This window comes from Panthera onca, chromosome C1 (genome assembly GCF_046562875.1).
Source record: "Panthera onca isolate mPanOnc1 chromosome C1, mPanOnc1 haplotype 2, whole genome shotgun sequence".
Classification (NCBI taxonomy): domain Eukaryota; kingdom Metazoa; phylum Chordata; class Mammalia; order Carnivora; family Felidae; genus Panthera; species Panthera onca.
In genome coordinates this window covers 34,308,405-34,334,209 of record NC_138346.1, presented here as the reverse complement: position 1 = coordinate 34,334,209, position 25,805 = coordinate 34,308,405, and the positions used below count along the sequence as shown (strand labels likewise).

Sequence of the window (25,805 nt, the reverse complement as noted above, 5' to 3'; positions counted from 1 at the left end):
TCTTCAAGAACACAAGTTTCACCGCAGGCTTAATTTATGGACTATAAAGAGCTAAACAGACTGACTTCTAGGGTAAAATGAAGCAATTTCAGTCCCACTTCAATGTGTTAGCAGGTTCATCTATTCAATTTTTTTTTCCTCTTTTTTCTTTTTTCTTTTTCTCTTTTACAATTCTTTCCTTTTTCTTGAATATAGAAAGAGAAGAAATTCATTTTTATTTTCAATTTTTATTAAAAATGTTTTTATTTAATTTTTATTACTATATTTTTTACTTTTGTGTAAATTTTTTCAAATCCTACTTTACTTGCTTCATTTTATTTTATTCTACTTCAGTGTATTCACCTTTTCAAATTTTCAAACAATTTCATTTTTTTCTTTTTTTATCTTTTTCGTTTTTCTTTTTCTTGAAGGGAGAAAGAGAAAAAATTCATTTTTACTTTCAATTTCTATTAAAAATATTTTAATTTTTATTACTATATTTTCGCTTTTATGTAAATTGTTTCAAATTCTATTTTACTTCCATCATTTTATGTTAGTCTACTACAGTGTATTCACTTTTTCAAATTTTCAAATGATTTCTTTTTTTTCTTTTTTGTTTCTTTTCTTTTTTCTTAAATACAGAAAAAGAAAAATTCATATTTTTAATTTTTATAAAAAATATTTTTCTTTAATTTTTTCTACTATATTCTTTACTTCTGTGTTTATTTTTTCAAATTCAATTTTTCATCCATCATCTCATTTTAGTCTAGTTCAGTGTATACATTTTTTCAAATTCTCAAACAATTTCCTTCCCCCGCCTTTTTTTCCTCTAATCTGTCAAACCAGTTTCAATACCCAGACCAAAACACACCTACGATCTAGTAGATTTGTGTGTGTTAATTTTTAATTTTAATACTTTTTTAATTTTAAATTTTTTTAATTTCAATTTTTCTACCCCATTAATTTCTTTTCTCCCTTCAAAATGACAAAACGAAGGAATTCACCCCAAAAGAAAGAGCATGAAGAAACAACAGCCAGGGATTTAACCCACACAGACACAGCAAGATGTCTGAACCAGAATTTAGAATCACGATAATAAGAATACTAGCTGGAGTCAAAAATAGATTAGAATCCCTTTCTGCAGAGATAAAAGAAGTAAAAAATAGCCAGAATGAAATTTAAAATGCTATAAATGAGCTGCAATCATGGATGGATGCAGCAGCGGCAAGGATGGATAAGGCAGAACAGAGATTCAGTGATACAGAGGACTAACTCATAGAGAATAACGAAGCAGAAAAAAAGAGGGAGATTAAGGCAAAAGAGCACGATTTAAGAATTAGAGAAATCAGTGACTCATTAAAAAGGAACAACATCAGAATCATAGGGGTCCCAGAAGAGGAAGACAGAGAAATAGGGGTAGAAGGGTTATGTGAGCAAATCATAGTGGAGAACTTTCCTAACCTGGGGAAAGACACAGACACCAAATTCCAGGAAGCACAGAGGACTCCCATTAGATTCAACAAAAATCGACCATCAACAAGGCATATCATAGTCAAATTCACAAAATACTCAGGCAAGGAGAGAATCATGAAAGCAGCAAGGGAAAAAAAGTCTGTAACATACAAGGGAAGACAGATCAGGTTTACAGCAGACCTATCCAAAGAAACTTGGCAGGACAGAAAGGAGTGGCAGGGTATATTCAGTACTCTGAATCAGAAAAATATGCAGCCAAGAATTCTTTACCCAGCAAGGCTGTCATTCAAAATAGGAGAGATAAACAGTTTCCCAGACAAACAAAAATTAAAGGAGTTTGTGACCACTAAACCAGCCCTGCAAGAAATTTTAAGGGGGACTGAGGAGAGAAAAAATGCAAAATATATAAATAAATAAATAAATAAATAAATACCAAAAGTAACAAGAGTAGAAAGGACCAGAGAACACCACGAGAAACTCCAACTTTACAAGCATCATAATGGTGATAAATTCATATCTTTCAGTAGTTACTCTAAACGTCAATGGACTCAATGCTCCAATCAAAAGACATAGGGTAAAAGAATGGATAAGAAAACAAGATCCATCTATATGCTGTTTACAAGAGACCTCTTTAGACCTAAAGACACGTTCAGAATGAAAATAAGGGGATGGAGAACCATCTATCACGCTAATGGTCAACAAAAGAAAGCTGGAGTAGCCATACTTATATCAGACAATCTAGACTTTAAAATACAGACTGTATCAAGAGATGCAGAAGGGCATCATATCATAATCAAGGGGTCTATCCACCAAGAAGACCTAACAATTGTAAACATTTATGCACCAAATGTGAAAACACCCAAATATATAAATCAATTAATCACAAACATAAAAAAAACTCATCCATAGTAATACCATAATAGTAGGAGACTTCAACACCCCACTCACAGCAATGGACAGAACATCCAATCAAAAAATCAACAAGGAAACAATGGCTTTGAATGACACACTGGACCAGATGGACTTAACAGATATATTCAGAACATTTCATCCTAAAGCAGCAGAATGTACATTCTTCTCCAGTGCACATGGAACATTCTCCAGAATAGACCATCTACTGGGACACAAATCAGCCCTAAGTAGGTACAAAAAGATCGAGATCATACCGTGTATATTTTCAGACCACAACCCCATGAAACTCAAAATCAACCACAAGAAAAAAATTGGAAAGGTAACAAATACTTGGATACTGAAGAACATCCTACTAAAGAATGAATGGGCTAACTAAGAAGTTAAAGAGGAAATTAAAAATTATATGGAAGTCAATGAAAATGATAACACCACAACCCAAAACCTCTGGGACGCAGCAAAGGCAGTCATAAGGGCAAAGTATATAGCACTCCAGGCCTTCCTAAAGAAGGAAGAAAGATCTCAGATACACAACCTAACCTTATGCCTTAAGGAGCTGGAAAAAGAACAGCAAATAAAACCCCAAACCAGCAAAAGACAGGAAATAATTAAGACTAGAGCAGAAATTAATGCTATCAAAACCAAAAAACAGTAGAACAGAACAATGAAACCAGAAGCTGGCTCTTTGAAAGAATTAACAAAATTGAGAAACCACTAGCCAGTTTGATCAAAAAGAAAAAGGAAAGGACCCAATAAATAAAATCAAGAATGAAAGAGGAGAGATCACAACCAACACAGCAGAAATAAAAACAATAATAAGAGAATGTTACGAGCAATTATAGGCCAATAAAATAGGAAATCTGGAAGAAAAGGACAAATTCCTAGAAACATATACACTACCAAAACTGAAACTGGAAGAAATGGAAATTTTGAACAGACCCATAACCAGTAAGGAAATCGAATTAGTAATCAAAAATCTCCCAAAACACAAGAGTCCAGGGTGAGATGGCTTTCCAGGGGAATTCTACCAAACATTTAAGGAAGAATTAACACCTATTCTCTTGAAACTGTTCCAAAAAATAGAAATGGAAGGAAAACTTCCAAACTCTTTCTATGAAGCCAGCATTACCTTGGTTCCAAAACCAAAGACCCCACTAAAAAGGAGAACTACAGACCAATTTCCCTGATGATCATGGATGCAAAAATCCTCAACATATTAGCCAACTGGATCCAACAATACACTAAAAAAATTATTCACCACGACCAAGGAGGATTTATACCTGGGATGCAGGGGTGGTTCAGTATCTGCAAAACATTAATGTGATTCGTCACATCAATAAAAGAATGGACAAGAACCATATGATCCTCTCAATAGATGCAGAGAAAGCATGTGACAAAATACAGCATCCTTTCTTGACAAGGACCTTCAAGAAAGTAGGGATAGAAGGAGCATACCTCGACATGATAAAAGCCATATATGAATGACCCAACACTAATATCATCCTCAGTGCGGATAAACTGAGAACTTTCCCCCTAAGGTCAGGAATAAGACAGGGATGTCCACTCTCACCACTGTTATTCAACATAGTATTGGAAGTCTTAGCCTCTGCAATCAGACAACACAAAGAAATAAAAGGCATACAAATCGGCCAGGAGGAGGTCAAACTTTCACTCTTCACAGATGACATGATACTCTATATGGAAAAGATTTTTGATGGAAAAGATTCCACCAAAACACTGCTAGAATTGATTCATGAATTCAGCAAAGTGGCAGGATATAAAATCAATGCACAGAAATCGGTTGCATTCCTATATACCAACAATGAAGCGACAGAAAGAGAAATCAAGGAATCGATGCCATTTACAATTGCACAAAAAAAACATAAAATATCTAGGAATAAATCTAACCAAAGAGGTGAAAAATCTATACACTGAAAACTATAGAAAGCTTATGAAAGAAACTGAAGAAGACACAAAAAAATGGAAAAAGATTCCATGCTCCTGGATAGGAAGAACAAATGTTGTTAAAATGTTGATACTACACAAAGCAATCTAAATATTCAATGCAATCCCTATCAAAATAACACCAGCATTCTTCCCAGAGCTAGAACAAATAATCCTAAAATTTGTATGGAACCAGAAAACACCCTGAGTAGCCAAAGCAATCTTGAAAAAGAAAACCAAAGCAGGAGGCATCACAATCCCAGACTTCAAGCTACACTACAAAGCTGTAATCATAAAGACAGTATGGTACTGGCACAAGAACAGATACTCAGATCAATGGAACAGAATAGAGAACCCAGAAATGGACCACAAACATATGGCCAACTAATCTTTGTCAAAGCAGGAAATAATATCCAATGGAATAAAGACAGTCTCTTCAGCAAGTGGTGCTGGGAAAACTGGAGAACGACATGCAGAAGAATGAACCTCGACCACTTTCTTACACCATACACAAAAATAAACTCAAAATGGATGAAAGACCTCAATGGAAGACAGGAAGCCATCAAAATCCTTGAGGAGAAAGCAGGCAAAAACCTCTTTGATCTTGCCCGCAGCAACTTCTTACTCAACATGTCTCTGGAGGCAAGGGAAACAAAAGCAAAAATGAACTACTGGGACCTCATCAAAATAAAAAGCTTCTGCACCACAAAGGAAACAATCAGCAAAACTAAAACGCAACCGACAGAATGGGAGAAGATATTTGCAAATGACATATCAGATAAAGGGTTAGCATCCAAAATCTATAAAGAGCTTATCAAACTCAAGACCCAAAAAACAAATAATCCAGTGAAGAAATGGGCAAAAGACATGAATAGACACTTCTCCAAAGAAGACATCCAGATGGCCAACCAATACATGAAAAATGCTCAACATCACTCCTCATCAGGGAAATACAAATCAAAACCACAATGAGATAACACCTTACACCTGTCAGAATGGCTAACATGAACAACTCAGGCAACAACAGATGTTGGTGACGATGCGGACAAAGAGCATCTCTTTTGCATTGTTGGTGGGAATGCAAGCTGGTGCAGCCACTCTGGAAAACAGTATGGAAGTTCCTCAAAAAACTAAAAATAGAACTACCCTATGAACCAGCAATTGCACTAGTAGGCATTTATCCAAGGGATACAGGTGTGCTGTTTCAAAGGGACACAGGAACCCCCATGTTTATAGCAGCACTATCAACAATAGCCAAAGTATGGAAAGAGCCCAAGTGTCCACTGACGGATGAATGGATAAAGAAGATGTGGTATGTATATATGTATGTATGTATATATACATACATACATATATACATACAATGGAGTATGACTCTGCAATCAAACAGAATGAAATCTTGCCATTTGCAACTACGTGGATGGAACTGGAGGGTATTATGCTAAGTATTAGTCAGACAAAGACAAAAATCCTATGACTTCACTCATATGAAGACTTAAAGAGACAAAACGAACATAAGGGAAGGGAAACAAAAATAATATAAAAACAGGGAGGGGGACAAAACAGAAGAGACTCATAAATATGGAGAACAAACTGAGGGTTGCTGGAGGGGTTGTGGGAGGGGGGATGGGCTAAATGGGTAAGGGGCATTAAGGAATCTACTCCTGAAATCATTGCTTCACTATATGCTAACTAATTTGGATGTAAATTTTAAAAAATAAAGAATTAAAAAAAAAAAGGAATCCAAGTATATCACTAAAAAAACCATGAACACACACTATGAAAGAAGAGAGCAAGAGAAAAAAGGAAAAGAGAAGAAAAATAATCAAAAAATAATTAACAAAATGGCAATAAGTACATATCTATCAATAATTACTTTGAATGTAAATAGACTAAACTCTCCAATCAAAAGACATAGAGTGACAGAATGAATAAAAAGGCAAAACCTATATGCTGCCTACAACAGACTCCTTTCAGACCTAAAGCCATATGCATATTGAAAGGGAAGGGATGGAAAAACATTTACCATACAAATGAAGATGAAAATAAACCAGGGTAGCAATACTTGTATCAGACAAAATAGACTTTAAAACAACGACTGTAACAAGAGTCGAAGGACACTACATAATCATTAAGGGAACAAGAAGATATAATAATTGTAAGTGTTTATGCATCCAAATACATACGGCACCTATTAACAAACATAAGGAAGTAATTGATAGTAATGCAATAATAGGAGAGGACATCAACACCCCACTTATATCAATGAATAGATCATCCAAACAGAAAATCAACAAGGAAACAGAGGCTTTAAATGACATATTGGACCAAATGGATCTAACAGATGTATTCAGAACATGTTATCTAGAGGATAAATTGAGGGTCGATGGAAGGAGGTGCATGGGGGATGGACTTCATGGGTGATTGGTATTAAGGAAGGCATTTATGATGAGCACTGGGTGTTTACATAAGTGGTGAATCACTGAATTCTACTCCTGAAACCAATATTGCACTGCATGTTAACTAGAATAAAAATTTGAAAGGAAAAAAAAAAAAAAACATGCTATCCTAAAACAGGATACACATTCTTTTCAAGAGCACATGAAACACTCTCCAGAATAGATACCATGTTAGGTGACAAATGAAGTATCAACAATTTAAAAAGGACTTAAGTCATACCATGCATCTTTTCAGACCACAATGCTATGAAACTAGAAATTAGTAACACAAAAGATTCTGGAAAGAACACAAATATATGGTGGTTAAATAACATGCTACTAAACAATGAATGGGTCAATCAAGAAATCAAAGAGGAAACCAAAAAACAAATGAAGACAAATGAAAATACAATAGCCCAAAATCTTTGGAATGCAGTAAAAGCTGTTTAAGTTTATAGTCATACAAGCCCTACCTCAAAAAGGAAGAAAAATATCAAATGAACAACCTAGCTTTACAACGACCAGAGCTAGAAAAAGAGAAACAAAGCTAAAAATGAGTTCGAGAAAGGGAGTAATAAAAATTAGAGCACAAATAAAAACTAAAAAAAAAAAAAAAGATCGATGAAATGAGGAGCTGGTCCTTTGAAAAGGTCAACAAAACTGATAAACCTTTAACCAGACTCAAAAAAAAGAAGAGGAAGAAGATGACAATGAAAACTCAAACAAAATCCGAAATGAAAGAGTAGAAATATCAACCAAAACCACAGAAATACAAGACTGTACGAAAATATTATGAAAAATTCCATGCCAACAAATAGGCAATCTAGAGGAAATAGATAAATTCCTAGAAACATAACCACCCAAAACTGAACCAGGAAGAAATAAAAACTTTAAACAGACCAATTACTAGCAATGAAATCGAATCAATAATCAAAAGGCTCCCAACAAACAGAAGTCCAGAACGAGACAGCTTCACGGGTGAGTTCTATCAAATATTTTTTTTAACTTTTATTTTTGAGACAGCACAAGCGGGAGAGGGACAAAGGGGAACAGAGGATCCAAAGTGGGCTCTGGGCTGACAGCAGTGAGCCCAATATGGGGCTCAAACTCACAAAACACAGATCATGACCTGAGCTGAAGTTGGATGTTCAACTGACTGAGCCACCCAGGTGCCCCAAGTTCTATCAAACATTTAAAGATGAGTTAATATCTAGCTTAGCTGGGAAGATGACGGCGTAGGAGGACGCTAGGCTCACCGCATCCTGTGGATCACTTAGATTCCACCCACACCTGCCTAAATAACCCAGAAAACTGCCAGAAGCCTAGCAGAACGGATTCTCCAGAGTCAAGTGGAGACAAGAGGCCCACGTGAGGGTAGGAAGGGCAGAGAGGTGGTGCGCAATACACGGACTGGCGGGAGGGAGCCGGGGCAGAGGGCCAGCCCACCGGCAAAGCAAAGCCCCCGAGTCTGGCTTGCAAAAGCGGAGGGGCCGGCCGGAGTGTGTTCTGACAGCAAGTGGGACTTAACATCTGGAAGGTTATAAGTTAACAGCTCTGCTCAGAGAACGGGAGGGCTAGAGGACAATGGAAGGGAGAGTTGTTGAGCCCCAGACGACAGAGCTCAGCTTGGCGAGGAACAAAGGTGCTCGCGAGCGCCATCTCCCTCACCCATCCCCCAGCCAAAATCCCAAAGGGAACCAGTTCCTGTCAGGGAACTTGCTTGCACCGGGCAAACACCCAATGCTGTGCTTCTGCAGATCCATCCCTCCGACGGCGGGTGTGACTCCCTCCGGTGCTGCAGGGCCCTGCCTGAAGGGGATCTCCGAAGGAAAAGCGAGCTGAGCCTGCCCCTCCTGCCCCTGTGCACCTTGCCGATCCACCCCAGCTAATACACCAGATCCCCAGCACCACAAGCCTGGCAATGTGCAAGTAGCCCAGATGGGCCACACCACCCCACCCCACAGTGAATCCGCCCCTAGGAGAAGGAAGAGAAGGTACACACCAGCCTGACGGTGGCCCCAGTGGTGGGCTGGGGGCAGACATCAGGTCTGACTGTGGCCCCGCCCACCAACGCAAGTTATTCAAGACAGCACAGGGGAAATGCCCTGCAGTTCTGCACCACTCCAGGGACTATCGAAAATGATGAAACGGAAGAATTCCCCTCAAAAAAACCTCCAGGAAATAACGACAGCTAACGAACTGATCAAAAAGGATTTAAACAATATAACAGACAGTGAATTTAGAATAATAGTCATAAAATTAATCACTGGGCTTGAAAACAGTATAAAGGACAGCAGAGAATCTATTGCTACAGAGATCAAGGGACTAAGGAACAGCCAGGAGGAGCTAAAAAATGCTATAAGTGAGCTGCAAAATAAAATGGAGACGACCACGGCTCGGATTGAAGAGGCAGAGGAGAGAATAGGTGAACTAGAAGATAAAATTATGGAAAAAGAAGAAGGTGAGAAAAAGATTAAAAAATCCAGGAGTATGAGGAGAAAATTAGAGAACTAAGTGATGCACTAAAGAGAAATAATCTACGCATACTTGGTATTCCAGAGGAGGAAGAGAGAGGGAAAGGTGCTGAAGGTGTACTTGAAGAAATCATAGCTGAGAACTTCCCTGATCTGGGGAAGGAAAAAGGCATTGAAAGCCAAGAGGCACAGAGAACTCCCTTCAGACATAACTTGAATCGATCTTCTGCACGACACATCATAGTGAAACTGGAAAAATACAAGGATAAAGAGAAAATTCTGAAAGCAGCTAGGGATAAACGTGCTCTAACATTTAAAGGGAGACTGATAAGACTTGTGACCGATCTCTCTACTGACACTTGGCAGGCCAGAAAGGAATGGCAGGAAATCTTCAATGTGATGAACAGAAAAAATATGCAGCCAAGAATCCTTTATCCAGCAAGTCTGTCACTTAGAATAGAAGCAGAGATAAAGGTCTTCCCAAACAAACACTGAAGGAATTCGTCACCACTAAACCAGCCCTACAAGAGATCCTAGGAGGGATCCTGTGAGATAAAGTACCAGAGACATCGCTACAAGCATGAAACCTACAGACATCACAATGACTCTAAACCCATATCTTTCTATAATAACACTGAATGTAAATGGACTAAATGAGCCAACCAAAAGACATAGGGTATCAGAATGGATAAAAAAACAAGACCCATATATTTGCTGTCTACAAGAGACTCATTTTAGACCTGAGGACACCTTCAGATTGAAAGTGAGGGGATGGAGAACTATGTATCATGCTACTAGAAGTGAGAAGAAAGCTGGAGTGGCCATACTTATATCAGACAAACTAGACTTTAAATTAAAGGCTGTAACAAGAGATGAAAAAGGGCACTATATAGTAATTACAGGGTCTATACATCAAGAAGAACTAACAATTATAAATGTCTATGCGCCGAATATGGGAGTCCCCAAATTTATTAAACAATTACTCACAAACATAAGCAACCTTATTGACAAGAATGCGGTAATTGCATGGGGCTTTAATACCCCACTTACAACAATGGATAGATCATCTAGACACATGGTCAATAAAGAAACAAGGGCCATGAATGATACATTGGATCAGATGGACTTGACAGATATATTTAGAACTCTGCATCCCAAAGCAACAGAATATATTTTCTTCTCGAGTGTACATGGAACATTCTCCAAGATAGATCACATACTGGGTCACAAAACAGCCCTTCATAAGTATACAAGAATTGAGATCATACCATGCATACTTTTGGACCACAATGCTATGAAGCTTGAAATCAACCACAGGAAAAAGTCTGGAAAACCTCCAAAAGCATGGAGGTTAAAGAACACCCTACTAACGAATGAATGGGTCAACCAGGCAATTAGAGAAGAAATTTAAAAATACATGGAAACAAACGAAAATGAAAATACAACAATCCAAACACTTTGGGATGCAGCGAAGGCAGTCCTGACAGGAAAATACATTGCGATCCAGGCCTATCTCAAGAAACAAGAAAAATCCCAAATACAAAATCTAACAGCACACCTAAAGGAAACAGAAGAGCAGCAAAGACACCCCAAAGCCAGCAGAAGAAGAGAAATAATAAAGATCAGGGCAGAAATAAATGATACAGAATCTAAAAGAACTGTAGAGCAGGTCAATGAAACCAAGAGTTGGTTTTTTGAAAAAATAAACACAATTGACAAACCTCTAGCCAGGCTTCTCAAAAAGAAAAGGGAGATGACCCAAATGGATAAAATCATGAATGAAAATGGAATTATTACAACCAATCCCTCAGAAATACAAGCAATTACCAGGGAATACTATGAAAAATTATATGCCAACAAACTGGACAACCTGGAAGAAATGGACAAATTCCTAAACACCCACACACTTCCAAAACTCAATCAGGAGGAAATAGAAAGCTTGAACAGACCCATAACCAGTGAAGAAATTGAATCAGTTATCAAAAATCTCCCAACAAATAAGAGCCCAGGACCAGATGGCTTCCCAGGGGAGTTCTACCAGACATTTAAAGCAGAGATAATACCTATCCTTCTCAAGATATCCCAAAAAATAGAAAGGGAAGGAAAACTTCCAGACTCATTCTATGAAGCCAGTATTACTTTGATTCCTAAACCAGATAGAGACCGAGCAAAAAAAGAGAACTTACAGGCCAATGTCCCTGATGAATATGGATGCAAAAATTCTCAATAAGATACGAGCAAATCTAATTCAACAGCATATAAAAAGAATTATTCACCATGATCAAGTGGGATTCATTCCTGGGCTGCAGGGCTGGTATAACATTCGCAAATCAATCAACATGATACATCACATTAATAAAAGAAAAGATAAGAACCATATGATCCTGTCAATCGATGCAGAAAAGGCATTTGACAAAATTCAGCATCCTTTCTTAATAAAAACCCTCGAGGAAGTCGGGATAGAAGGAACATACTTAAACATCATAAAAGCCATTGAGAGCTTTTTCCCTGAGATCAGGAACATGACAGGGATGCCCACTCTCACCGCTGTTGTTTAACATGGTGTTGGAAGTTCTAGCATCAGCAATCAGACAACAAAAGGAAATCAAAGGCATCAAATTTGGCAAAGATGAAGTCAAGCTTTCACTTTTTGCAGATGACATGATATTATACATGGAAAACCCGATAGACTCCACCAAAAGTCTGCTAGAACTGATACATGAATTTAGCAAAGTTGCAGGATGCAAAATCAATGCACAGAAATCAGTTGACTTCTTATACACTAATAATGAAGCAACAGAAAGACAAATAAAGAAACTGATCCCATTCACAATTGCACCAAGAAGCATAAAATACCTAGGGATAAATCTAACCAAAGATGTAAAAGAACTGTATGCTGAAAACTATAGAAAGCTTATTTAGGAAATTGAAGAAGATATAAAGAAATGGAAAAACATTCCGTGCTCATGGGTTGGAAGAATAAATATTGTCAAAATGTCAATACTACCCAAAGCTATCTACACATTCAATGCCATCTCAATCAAAATTGCACCAACATTCTTCTCAAAGCTAGAACAAGCAATCCTAAAATTCATATGGAACCACAAAAGGCCCCGAATAGCCAAAGTAATTTTGAAGAAGAAGACCAAAGCAGGAGGCATCACAATCCCAGACTTTAGCCTCTACTACAAAGCTGTCATCATCAAGACAGCATGGTATTGGCACAAAAACAGACACATAGACCAATGGAATAGAACAGAAACCCCAGAACTAGACCCACAAAAGTATGGCCAACTAATCTTTGACAAAGCAGGAAAGAACATCCAATGGAAAAAAGACAGTCTCTTTAACAAATGGTGCTGGGAGAACTGGACAGCAACATGCAGAGGAATTGAAACTAGACCACTTTCTTGCACCATTCACAAAAATAAACTCAAAATGGATAAAGGACCTGAATGTGAGACCGGAAACCATCAAAACCTTAGAGGAGAAAGCAGGAAAAGACCTCTCTGACCTCAGCCGTAGCAATTTCTTACTTGACAAATCCCCAAAGACAAGGGAATTAAAAGCAAAAATGAACTACTGGGACCTTATGAAGATAAAAAGCTTCTGCACAGCAAAGGAAACAATCAACAAAACTAAAAGGCAACCAACGGAATGGGAAAAGATATTTGCAAATGACATATCGGACAAAGGGCTAGTGTCCAAAATCTATAAAGAGCTCACCAAACTGCACACCCGAAAAACAAATAATCCAGGGAAGAAATGGGCAGAAAACATGAATAGACACTTCTCTAAAGAAGACATCCGGATGGCCAACAGGCACATGAAAAGATGCTCAACGTCCCTCCTCATCAGGGAAATACAAATCAAAACCACCCTCAGATATCACCTCACACCAGTCAGAGTGGTGAAATGAACAAATCAGGAGACTATAGATGCTGGAGAGGATGTGGAGAAATGGGAACCCTCTTGCACTGTTGGTGGGAACGCAAACTGGTGCAGCCACTCTGGAAAACAGTGTGGAGGTTCCTCAGAAAATTAAAAATAGACCTACGCTATGACCCAGCAATAGCACTGCTAGGAATTTACCCAAGGGATACAGGAGTACTGATGCATAGGGGCACTTGTACCCCAATGTTTATAGTAGCACTCTCAACAACAGCTACATTATGGCAAGAGCCTAAATGTCCATCAACTGGTGAATGGATAAAGAAATTGTGGTTTATATACACAATGGAGTACTATGTGGCAATGAGAAAGAATGAAATATGGCCCTTTGTAGTAACGTGGATGGAACTGGAGAGTGTGATGCTAAGTGAAATGAGCCATACAGAGAAAGACAGATACCATATGGTTTCACTCTTATGTGGATCCTGAGAAACTTAACAGAAACCCATGGGGGAGGGGAAGGAAAAAAAAAGAGAGAGAGGTTAGAGTGGGAGAGAGCCAAAGCATAAGAGACTCTTAGAAACTGAGAACAAACTGAGGGCTGATGGGGGGTGGGAGGGAGAGGTGGGTGGGTGATAGGTATTGAAGAGGGCGTCTTTTGGGATGAGCACTGGGTGTTGTATGGAAACCAATTTGACAATAAATTTCATATATTTAAAAAAATGTAACATTGTGTTCAAGTATATCAGATTTTAAAAAAAAATTTTTTTAAACAGAATGACAATTGAACTAAAAATAAAAAAACCCACACAAGAAATAACAAGAAGGAAATAGCCATTGAAACACACAAGACATAAAAATCATACAATATGACTTTGCAGACCTCCATATATATTTAAAATCTAAATGAAATGTATAATTTCCTAAGGAAATATAAATTAACAAAACTTACCCTATCAGTGATAAACAGCTTAAATAGACCAATTTCCATAAAAGAAATAGAGAAAGTTAGCAAGGAACTACCACCACAAAAAAAAGTTCCAGGGCCAGGAGTTTTTACAAGGAATTCTATCAAACCTTCAAAGAACAGACATGACATGGCACTACACATTGTACCATTGAATAATAAGGAAAACTTTCTATTTCTATGAAGCAAGCATAACACCATACCTAAACTGATAAAATTATAGACAAGTATCACTTATAAATATTGATCAAAAATACCAAATAATAACAAACAAATTGAGCACCACATTAAGAAAATAATATGCAATAACCAAGAGGTATTAGTTCCAGGAATGCAAGGCAGTTCGATATTGGGAAATTCATTAATACAATATAGCACATCATAGATCTAAGGAGTAAAGTTGTATGATTATTTCCATACATGTTTAAATGGCCTCTGACGAAATTCAACATTCTCAAAAATGGGAATTAAGCAAGTCTTGAAGCCAGTGTTTCATTCGGTATGGAAACACTAGAAGAACTTTTACTAAGATCAGGAACAAAGCAAGGCTGCCTGCTATCACATCACTCTTCAACATCTTACTGGTGGCATGAGACAAAGCAGTTAGATAAGAGAGATCAACTAAAGGCAAAAGAATTGGAAAAAAAAGTAAAATTATCTCTATTTGAAGATGATCTGATTGTGTATCTAAAATTAAAATAACAACACTAGCTCAAATGTTTAAAAAATTCAATAAGGTAGTAGGTTATGAAATTAACATACAGAAATCAATAGCCTTAATATACGTAAAAAATAAATAAGGGATACAGCGCAGAAAAAGGCCCTCCTTAGGAATAATCTTAACAAAAACTGTCCAAAACTCCTAAAAGGAAACCTTTAAAACACTTCTGCAAGATACATAAGTAGATCTGAATGAATGGAAAGGCATCTCTTACCTATGATACAGGACAAGTCAACATCATAAAGATGTCAGTTTTACCTAACTCATCAATTTAATGCAATCCTTATAAAAGAATATAAGCTTCTTTACTGAGATAAACCAATTAATAATCAAGTGCTTTTTAAAAAGTTATAATATTCAGAATATCATTAGAAAAAGAAAAATACAAAGTTGGGAACCAGCCTTACCAGACATTAAGGCATAGTAGAAGTCTTTAAAATAAGGGGCGCCTGGGTGGCGCGGTCGGTTAAGCGTCTGGGCTGATGGCTCGGAGCCTGGAGCCTGTTTCCGATTCTGTGTCTCCCTCTCTCTCTCTGCCCCTCCCCCGTTCATGCTCTGTCTCTCTCTGTCCCAAAAATAAATAAAAAAACGTTGAAAAAAAAAAATTTAAAATAAAATAGTATGGTCCTGGTACATGATCTGAAAAACAGACCACTAGAACAGAAAGTCCAGAAAAAAATCAAATATATATGTTCACTTAGTATAAAGGTGACATCTCACATCAATGCAGCAAAGATGGATTTTTTTTCTTAATAAATGGTTTAAGGGCATCTACTTTGAGGAGGAAAAAAAATCCATACCTCACACCATACAATCCAAATAAATCAGGGATTTTTTTATGTGTTTTTGTTTTGTTTTGTTTTTAGAGAGAGACAGAGCATGAGCGGGGGAGCGGGGGAGCGGGGGAGCGGGGGAGGGAGAGGACACAGGATCTGAAGCAAACTCCAGGCTCTGAGCTGTCAGCACAGAGCCCTATGCGGGGCTCAAAGTCATGAACCAGGAGATCATGACCTGAGCTGAAGTAGGAGCTCAACTAACTGAGCCACCCAGGTGCCCCAAAATAAATCAGGGATTTAAATGTAAAATGATAATATCAAGGATTAAATGTAAAAATGATATACAAGTACTAGAAGGTAACAGGTAAATTCCTTTACAACTAGGGTGTATATAAACAGTTTTTAACTAAGACCCACAATTTAGATGTAATAAAAGATTGATAAGCTTGACCTCATAAAATTGAGAACCTTTTTACATAGCAAAAAGTACCATGAACAAAATACAGCTGTTAAATTGTGAAAAAAATATTTGTAACACGTATCACAGATGAAGATCTAATATCCTTAAATAAAGAATTTTTGAAAAGTGGAGGAGGAAAAGAACAAAATTCTCTTAGGAAAATAACTTGAACAGAAAATTCATACACAAAAAAATTTAAGATACTTTAAACATACAAAAAAAGATATGCTATGGCTTCATTTCACGCCACTCCCCCTCTCATTCACTATGTTCTGTGACCATTCCAAACTATCTGTCTGCAGAAACTTCACGCTTCTTTACTCCTTTTATTATGCTCTCCAACAACTCTTTAAATGGTAGCTAGTCTCTTCAGGTTTTCACTTAAAAGCCAATACTTACAGAGGCATTCTCTGATCCCCTGTCCAAACTACTATCTTTCTCCACCACAGTTATTTTATATCGCAGTGCCCTTTTATTTCCTTAGAATGCAACATAATCTGTAACTCTCTCTCCCAACTGAAAATTAGCTTCAAGAAAGGTGCTTTGCTTGTCTTGTTCACCACTGCATCCCTGTGTCTAATACAAAACTTGGCACACAAGCCTAGGTGTAATAAAAGTAAAATAACGAGAAGTTAGGAAGTAGCATCTAGTTTGCTTTCAGCAGTGAGCTGCTGAAAGGAATTAACGAGGTTTAAAGAACTGACATTAATGTGCAGTGTACATAATCCACATTTTTACCAAAGTCAGAAACTGCAATATCCCTCAACTGGAGCACTCTCTAGTTAATCCTTACAATTCCTTTAGTAATTTATATTCAATAAACTTTCTTTTCATCTCACTGAGATCTCCAGTCATTTATCCCTCCTTTTTCTTTCACCTGGTTCATGAAACTCTTCTGGCTTCATTTGCTTTCTTCTCTAGCATACTCCCTCAATCTACAACTTCCACATCAATGCCTATCTTTTTCCTCTATCTATAGTAATTTTCAAACTATGAACCACGGGGGTAGTTTAAAATTTGAGCATATTCCTGGGGCCCCAGCCTTCTGATTCAGTAGATCTAAGGTGGAGGCCAAAGAATCTAGATTTTAGTAAGTATCCTAGAAGATTTGGATACCAGTGATCCAAGGATAAAATATACACTGGTCTGAAGGAAGAGATGCCTTTCTTCCTATCCAAGAAGGATACCTCTCTCTGTGCTCTAGAGACCATACTTTTCCATTCTCTCAGAGATTTTACTTTACTGTACTCATTGCCTACATTCTTTAATCTCTCCTTAAATCCTAACAAACAATTTTTCCATAAAGCATATCTGATCCATGTCAACCCCCTCCTTAAAACCCACCAGCTTTTCCTGTTTCCAATCTCCGTGGTTCTCAACTTTGAATAACAATGAATTGAAATGTGTTCTAAGCATTATCTGCAAACTAGTGTTTTCCAAAATGTATGCTAAGAGGATGTGGAAATATATATAAGAGATATATTTGCTTCCAAGTTTAAAACAAATGTATTTTGTACAGAAAATGCTAAACATATTTACAGAGCTGTTCTGATTCCACTATGATAAACTGCTTTCAAGAAATCATGTACCATAAAATGCCAAGAAATCATAGAAAGACTACCTGTTGCCCAAATATATAATGTCCCATCTGTGTACTGATACATAGGCAGCATTTATTAAAGAGCGCCATCCATTCCATGTTCAATGGTCTACATTATGTATCTTATAGCTATTATAATAATTTTAATAACATATACTTGCATTACTCTAAATGTATTATATAATAAATGCCTATAGTGCATAAACTCATTACTCATTCCTCTAGATCTGTGTCTGAAAAGAATTCATTTATGTGGTCATTATAACTAAATCCAAGTGCACATTTCATTTCCTAAGCTCTTTTTGTTGTTCTCTCAAAATATTAAAATATTCTATGGTCAAATAATTTGGGAAACCAAACTTGGGTAAACAGTGTACCTTGCATATAGGTACACTATTCTTTTTTGAATGTATGTATACTGTTGTACCTATAAGTAAATTAAAAACACTGCTGCATGGTAGCTTTTTGCCATTACAGATTTTCCCAATTAGTAGAGAGTAAAGAGCCAGTTACTTTAATGTGAGAAACTTTGTTTTTTGGGGAGTCCCTGGGGGGGCTCAGTTGGTTAAGCGTCCAATTTGAAACTCAAGAGTTTCTTGAAACTCAAGAGTTTCACACATTTCAAACATAAATTAATCTTTCTAATTAAGAACAGGAGGCCAATAATTCACTTTGTAGACATGATGCAGATTTGGTCCTACAGGTTCATCTGTAAGAACCTCAAGAATTGAAAACAAAGGTAACTAAAGTTTCTGGAGTTTAGCCTTTTGACCATATAAATGAAATCCCAATGATGAGTGATGGCACCATCACTAAAGTCAATGATGACAGCAGCTGACACTTATTCACTCTGTGCTTTGCAGTGTTAAGCACTTTGCATCACCATCTCCCTCAGATCTTCATACGACCCTATAAGTAAGGGAGATTGTCATAAGTATTATCTAAATTGTCTTAATTTAATAGTTAATAAAACGAGACTGTGATCCGTTAAATAATCGTCAACTTCCCACAAATAAGCACTTCCTCAGGTATTAACACCTTCCAACTTAGGGCAGGTCTCCCTCCCTCCCATCTGCATGCACTGAGCCCTCTGTCCTTCCCCAGTCCTCTAGGACTTAATTTACCAGGTAGAAAACAGACTCCCCCGGCCCGGGCCCCCACTCACATTCAGCAGCCGGTACCCAGTGCCCTCCTTGTTCTTTTCCTTGGGCAGATAATTGGTCTTAGGCTCCTGGAAGTTACGAGCCGGAGAAGACGCCAACCCTTTTTTGTCCATGGTTTCCACGTTGACATGACGACTCCTGGGAAGCATAGGGGCTGTGTACAGGGAATGGACCCGCCCGCCGCGGTTATCAGCTGCTTTGGAAACCTTAGTCATCCCTTGCGGCGGCTCTATTCCCCCATGCTCTGCGGGTGGGTCTGCGCCTAACCGCCTGCCTGCTACTGCGCATGCGCAGCCCACTAGCCACCCCCCCCCCCCCCCCCGCGCATGCGCATGCGTACACACCCTGTGAGCGCACATTGCCCTGATAGAGCAGGCTTTAGGAAAGTGTGAGCTTCAAGAGCTGGAGGGTCAGCTGCAAGCACTTACCTAAGCCATTTAGGTCTCCCTTACAAGGGAGCCATAGCATGCTGGTGGACAGCAAGGCTTCTCAGCTGTGTGATTGAACACCATAGTTCATTTTCTTATCTGCCCCTCAAACCATTATAAGCCTCTTTTCCCTAAACCAGTTACTTCTGGGAGATTTACAATATCAATAACCACTTCCTTACACTGTCCCCTGAGCTCCAGATGTTATGTTTCCAACAGTCTACTTGGACGTCTTTACTGTCCTATACACTCATAACACATGTTAATTAATATTCTTCTTCCCTCTCAGACCTCTTAGTATGTTCCAAACTCATTTAATGTAGCAATATCATAGCCACAAAAGCTTAAAACTTCAGACATATTTTTTAGTTTTAACCGTAAATATTAGAACCCTACTGTTACTCTTTATGGCATCTAGTTTACGATACCTCACATACACAACTGCAATGGTTTACTCATGGATCTCCCAGCCTGCTGTCATCCACTCTTTACACTTCTCAATATTAATGCAGTTTACCTTTAAAAACAAACAAAACCAGCAAATTAAAATAAGCAACAGAAATTTTCAGAGCTTTTTTTGTTAGCCATAGATTCGAATTCCTTAATATGGAAACCAAGGGCATTCAAAATGCACTCTGCTACCTCAGGATCCTTATTTATTGGTATTCTACTTGAGATCTATTTTTGTTTTATTCAGGCGCCAGCTCAAACTCCAGCTTTCAGTTAAATCGTATAACCCCATGCACATATTCTCAAAGCAGAATTAACTGTTGTCTCTAAGCTACGACTTGGCATATCAGGACTAGTGGGCTCACACTAATAGAATTAGTTAATTTCAAAAGATAGAGTTCAATGGGGGCAGGAAACTGATTCTCATCTTGTACTCCTCAGGGCTCATGGCACAAGAACCGAAAGCTCTTGATACACATTTGTTGTCATTTGGGGTCTATGCTGTGTTGTACTTAATCATTGTGCCAATGAGACTTGCTGCCCAGCAGCACACTATGACTTCTTTAGGGTTCATGTAATAATGCAACATAAAAAGTATCTAATCTGGGGCCCTGGGGTGGCTCAGTTGATTAAGCATCCAACTCTTGGTTTTGGCTCAGGTCATAATCTCCTGGTTCATGAGTATGAGCCTTGTGTCCAGCTCTGTGCTGACAGTGCAGATCCTGCTTGGAATTCTCTCTTTTTCTCTGTCTTTGCCCTCCCCTGCTCGCAGGCTCATGTGCTCGCACACGCGCTCTCTCTCTCAAAATAAATAAATAAACTTTAAAAAATATATATCTAACCTAAATCTAGTCAAACCTCTAGACCTAACCTTCTGTCTACAGGAAATTCAGGAGATAGAGAACAAACTGAATGATGCTCTTAGGAAAAAATCAAACAAATGCAAAATGTAGGTGGGACATTCCAAAACAAAATGGTTTGGATTCTTTGAGTTACAGCCACTCTAGCAAACAGTTTGACAATTTCTTAAAAAAACTAAACATGTAACTACCACACAAGCTAGCAATTGCACTCCTGAGCAGTTTCCCAGAGAGACAAAAACTTACATTCACACAAAAACCCACACACAAATGTTCATAGCAGCTTTATTCATAATAGCCAAAAAATGAAATCAACTCATGTTTTTCAACTGGTAAATGATTAAACAAGCACCTATCTTGGAATACAAATTAGCAATGAAAAGAGATGAATACACAACTTGGATGAATTTCCTGGGCAGAAAAAAGCTAATCCCAAAAGATTACATACTGTATGATTCATTTATAACACTCTTGAAATGACAAAATGTTATAAATAAAAGACAGATTAGCGGTTGCCAGGGGTTGGAGTTAGAGGTGCAGAGATGGGGAAATAAGTGTGGTTATAAAAGGGCAACAATGAAAGACTCCTGTGGTTTTTGGAAGTGTTCAGTATCTTTTACAAAAAATTTTTTGTTAATGTTTATTTATTTTTGAGAGAGAGAGAGCATCAGTCGGGGAGGGACAGAGAGAGACAGGGAGACACAGAATCTGAAGCAGGCTCCTGGCTCTGAGCTTCAGCACAGAGCTTGAACTCACGAACCATGAGATCATGACCTGAGCCAAAGTCGGAAGCTCAACTGACTGAGCCACCAAGCACCCTGGAACTGTTCGATATCTTGACTATGGTGGTAGATACACAAACCTACCCAACTGGTAACATTGTATTAATACACACACACACACACACACACACACACACACACAGTGGTACAAGTAAAACTAGAGAAATTTAAATAAGATCAGTGGGTTTTATCAATGTCAATATTCTGGATATGATATCATACTACAGTTTTGTAAAATGTTATTTAGAGACACTGGCAAAGCGTACAAAGGATTTCTCTGTATTATTTCTCAAGTATGCATGAGTCTACATTTATCTCAGGAAATTTTTCAATTAAAAACGTCATGGGGGAGAGAAAAAAATGTAAGAAGACCATTTAAAACTAAGAGATAAAACAACCAAATGAAATGTGCAAACCTTGACTACATCTTGAGAGACAGCTGGGGAAATTTGAGAATGCACTATTTTCCAGCTATTTCAACAAGATGTGCTATGTAAACAAATGTTCTTATTTTTGGAGGATTCACGTTTACATATTCTGGTGAAGTGACATGATGTTAGCAACTTTCAAAAGATTTAGCAAGAAAACAAGGGTGTATAAAGAAAGATAAAACAAATGAGCAAATGTGGCAAAATTTTAACAACTATTAAACCTAGGTTGATCTACATTACAGTTGCTACAATTATCCTGGTCTTTCAACATTTTTACATTTGATAGTTTCCAAATAAAAAGCTCTCAGAGTTCACTCATTCATATGGTCTTTTCCTTGTCCCCCATCTTTACCGGTAGAAATCCAGCCATCCTGTAAAGGACATGCCCACACGCGACCTTACCCACAATACTTTCCTAGATTCTTTAACTCCTATGCCTACCTATGACTTTTGACTAGATAATGAGCCTCTAGAAAGCAGGTACTAGGTTTTGTTCATTTTCTCATTTTTTTGTCCGTTCACAATTCTAGCAATTTGATTGAAATCACATCATCTATCACAAGCCAAGCTTTATGTTTCATAATAGATTACAGATGGTGTATATAGGCCAGAGGTCCCAAGTGCTGGCTAGTCTACTGGCTATATCACAATCACCTGGGGAATCTTTTTCTAAAAAGACCTACTGAATCTCAGACCTACTGAATCTGAATCTCTGGAGATGGGCCTAGAAGTCTATGTTTTGTTCTGCTCATGGGGAGTGGGGAGAGGCCACTCCAATTACTGAATGTATTGCACCCCAAAAAGCAACAAAAGCCTCATTGGGGATCTTGCCTATTGACACCTCAGAAACTCCACTAAGCCACTCTACCCACACTCGATACAGGGTGAAAAGTGAGAAAAAAGATGACTTTGAGCCAATTATGGAGACATATTAGCAGTGAACTTCCTCAAAGTTTCCCAATCATCATGGCCAAAGGTTTTTTGATAGGCTTGTACAGGTCCACCAGCTGCTCAGGAAATATGTACTTGCTAGGGTGATTGGGAAATTTGAAGTCTGGGTCATACTTCCCAGACCTGAGGAATTTAAAGGCAACTATGCCCTTGCCAGTTACACTACTACCCACCTAGCCAGCTTTCTGAGTTGCATTCCATAGCTGCTCTGGGGTGTCTTTATTCTCTAGGATGTTAGGAGCAAAACTCCCTTCAACCTGGTATTAACTTTCTGTTGCTGCCATAACAAACTACCACAAATTTAGCAGATTAAATAACACACATTTGCTATCTTAACATTCTGTATGTCAGAAGTCTGACATGCGTCTCACTGGGCTAAAATTAAGGTGTCAGCAGGGTTTAATTCCTTCATGGAAGTTCTAGGGGAAGATCTGTTTTGTTGCTCATTGGGATCTTAACAAAATTCAGTTCCTTAAAGATGTAGGACTGAGCCCACATACATTTACTGGCAGGCTGTCAACCAAGGACCATTCTCAGCTACTAGAGATCACCCATATTCCTTGGCTTGTAGCCCCTTCCTCCTTCAAAATGAGCAACATAACTCTCTGCCCTTCTTCCATTGTCATCTCACTCTCTGACCACATAAAGGAAAAATTTTCTGCTTTTCAGGACTCATGTGATTACACTGGGCCCAACCAGATACTCCAGGACAATTTCCCCATTTCAGGGTTAAACGACCTTAATCACATCTGCAAAATCCCTTTTGCCAATATAATGTTCCAGGATCAAGAGATGAACATCTTTGGGGAATATTATCCAGCCTACCACAATCCCCTACACTGGTTTTCTCATATTTCCTTGATGGCATTTGTTCAGGTGTGGTAAGTTTTAGAGCTAATGAACGACTTCCCTGAAGTTTGCTGACAGGGCGGATCACGAACTTCTGCACCACCAGCCTGTTGCCAGCATAACCATCCCTGATCACAGCAAAAGCTGGAACTGGCAGGATGACTTCAGAATTGCCAGCAGACTCACAATTCTGTGTCAGCACAGGGAATCCCCTTTTCAGCAGCTCCAGTCTCCCAGGCAAGATATTTCCAATATGGTGCTCGCACCAAATTTAGACCTATTCTTAGAGCCATCCACCCCTAGTCAATTGGTCAGTCCTCTTCCCTTCCACAACATTCAGTTGCTTGCTAATCAGGCAGGCCCAACAGCTTTATTGATGTGCTTGATAGCCTTTGAGATATAGCATCCCATGGAGAGTCTGTCTTGTTATTGTCTTAAGCTCTAGGGTCTCATACCAGTTGAGACACCAATGAATATGGCTCTGAAGAGACCTTTTTCCATGCAGGGCACATCTCAAGAATGGGATTTCCTCAAGAGCCAGAGATGTCTCTGACAGAGAGCTTGAGAAAAGGCGTGGTGACTTCTCCTCCTATTTCTTGTTGCACAAAAAAAGAGGCAGAGCAAAGGGCAGTGTAGAGGTCAACTGAGATCGCTCAATAAGCTCACAGGTCTCTCATTTATTTCCCTGAATTCTTGTTCCACTCAGCTTCTCTTTTGCTATATGTTTTTTGAAGCTCCCTAAATTATTCTGATGTGCAGCCAGATATGGGAAAACTGATATGGGTTTTTAAGGGAAAAAAAAACTTTTATGGTTATAAACCTTTTTTTATTGAAGTATAATTAATATACGGTATTATATTAGTTTCAGGTGTACAACAAAAAGATTCAACAATTCTATACATTACTCAGTGCTTACCACTGTAAGTATGGTTATCCTCTGTCACCATTTTTACAATTTTATTGACTGTATTCCCTATGCTGTACTTCTTATCCCTGTGACTTATTTTGTAACTGGAAGTTTGCACCTCTTAATCCCCTTCATCTGTTTTACCCATCCTCCCACCCACCTCCCCAGTTTGTTCTCTGTATTTGAGTCTTCTTTTTTTTGTATTTGTTGTTTCTCAAATTCCACATACAAGTGAAATCATATGGTATTTGTCTTTCTCTGACTTATTTCACTTAGCATTATACCCTCTAGGTCCATCCATGTTTCTACAAATGCCAAGATTTCATTCTTTTTTATGGCTGAGTAATATTCAATTCCATGTTTATACCACAACTTCTTTATCCTTTTATCGATGGATAGACACTTGGGTTGCTTCCCTATCTTGGCTATTGTAAACAATGCTGCAATAAACACAAGGGGTGCATATATCTTTTTGAATTAGTGTTTTTGTTTTCTTTGGGCAAATACACAGTAGTGGAATTACTGGATCATATGGTAGTTCTATTTTTAATTTTTTGAGGAACCTCCATACTGTTTTCCACAGTGGCCACACCAATTTGCATTCCCACCAACAGCGCACAAGTGTTTCTTTTTCTCCACATCCTCCCCAATGCTCATTATCACTGGTCTCTTTGAATCTAGCCATTCTCACAGATGTAAGGTGATTTTTCTTTTCTTTTTTTTTTAGAGAGTGATGTTTATTTTTTTAATGTTTTTATTTATTTGTGAGAGAGAGGCAGAGTGTGAGTGGGGGAGGAGCAGAGAGAGAGGGAGACACAGAATCTGAGGCAGGCTCCAGGCTCTGAGCTGTCATCACAGAGTCCGACGTGGGGCTCGAACTCACGAGCCGCGAGATCATGGCCTGAGCCAAAGTCGGACGCTCAACAAGTAAGGTGATTTTTCATTTGTGGTTTTGATTTGCATTTCCCTGATGATTAATTATGTTGACCAGCTTTTCATGTATCTGTTAGCCATGTGTATGTTTTTGTTGGCAAAATGTCAATTCAGGTCCATTTTTTAAATAGATTATTTGTTTTTTGGTGTTGAGTTGTAGAAGTTCTTTACATATTTTGGATATTAACCCCTTATCAAATATATCAAATATTTGCAAATATCTTCTCCCATTTAGTAGGTTGCCTTTCATTTTGTTGATGGTTTCCTTTGCTATGCAAAAGCTCTTTATTTTGGTGTTGTTCCAATATGAAACTTTTCAAACAGAAGAGGTACATTTTATTAGTCATGAAGGAAAGCATCTTTCAAGTTAAATTACAGTATACTTATTACATGATATATAATCACAACCACCAAGCCAG

General features: G+C 38.1%; 1 protein-coding gene across 6 annotated transcripts in view; it reads right to left on the bottom strand.

Annotated features, from left to right (window-relative positions):
• Nucleotides 1-19,088, bottom strand: part of CATSPERT (catsper channel auxiliary subunit tau) — a 160,186-nt gene extending 141,098 nt beyond the window's left edge. For all 6 annotated transcript variants that reach the window (XM_078451010.2, XM_078451014.2, XM_078451013.2 and 3 more), the window contains exon 1: nucleotides 18,798-19,088. In XM_078451010.2, coding sequence (XP_078307136.2) covers nucleotides 18,798-19,010 — 213 coding nt within the window. In that variant the 5' untranslated portion in view covers nucleotides 19,011-19,088. The remainder of the gene's footprint in view (nucleotides 1-18,797) is intronic.
• Between the last annotated feature and the right edge of the window lie 6,717 nt (nucleotides 19,089-25,805).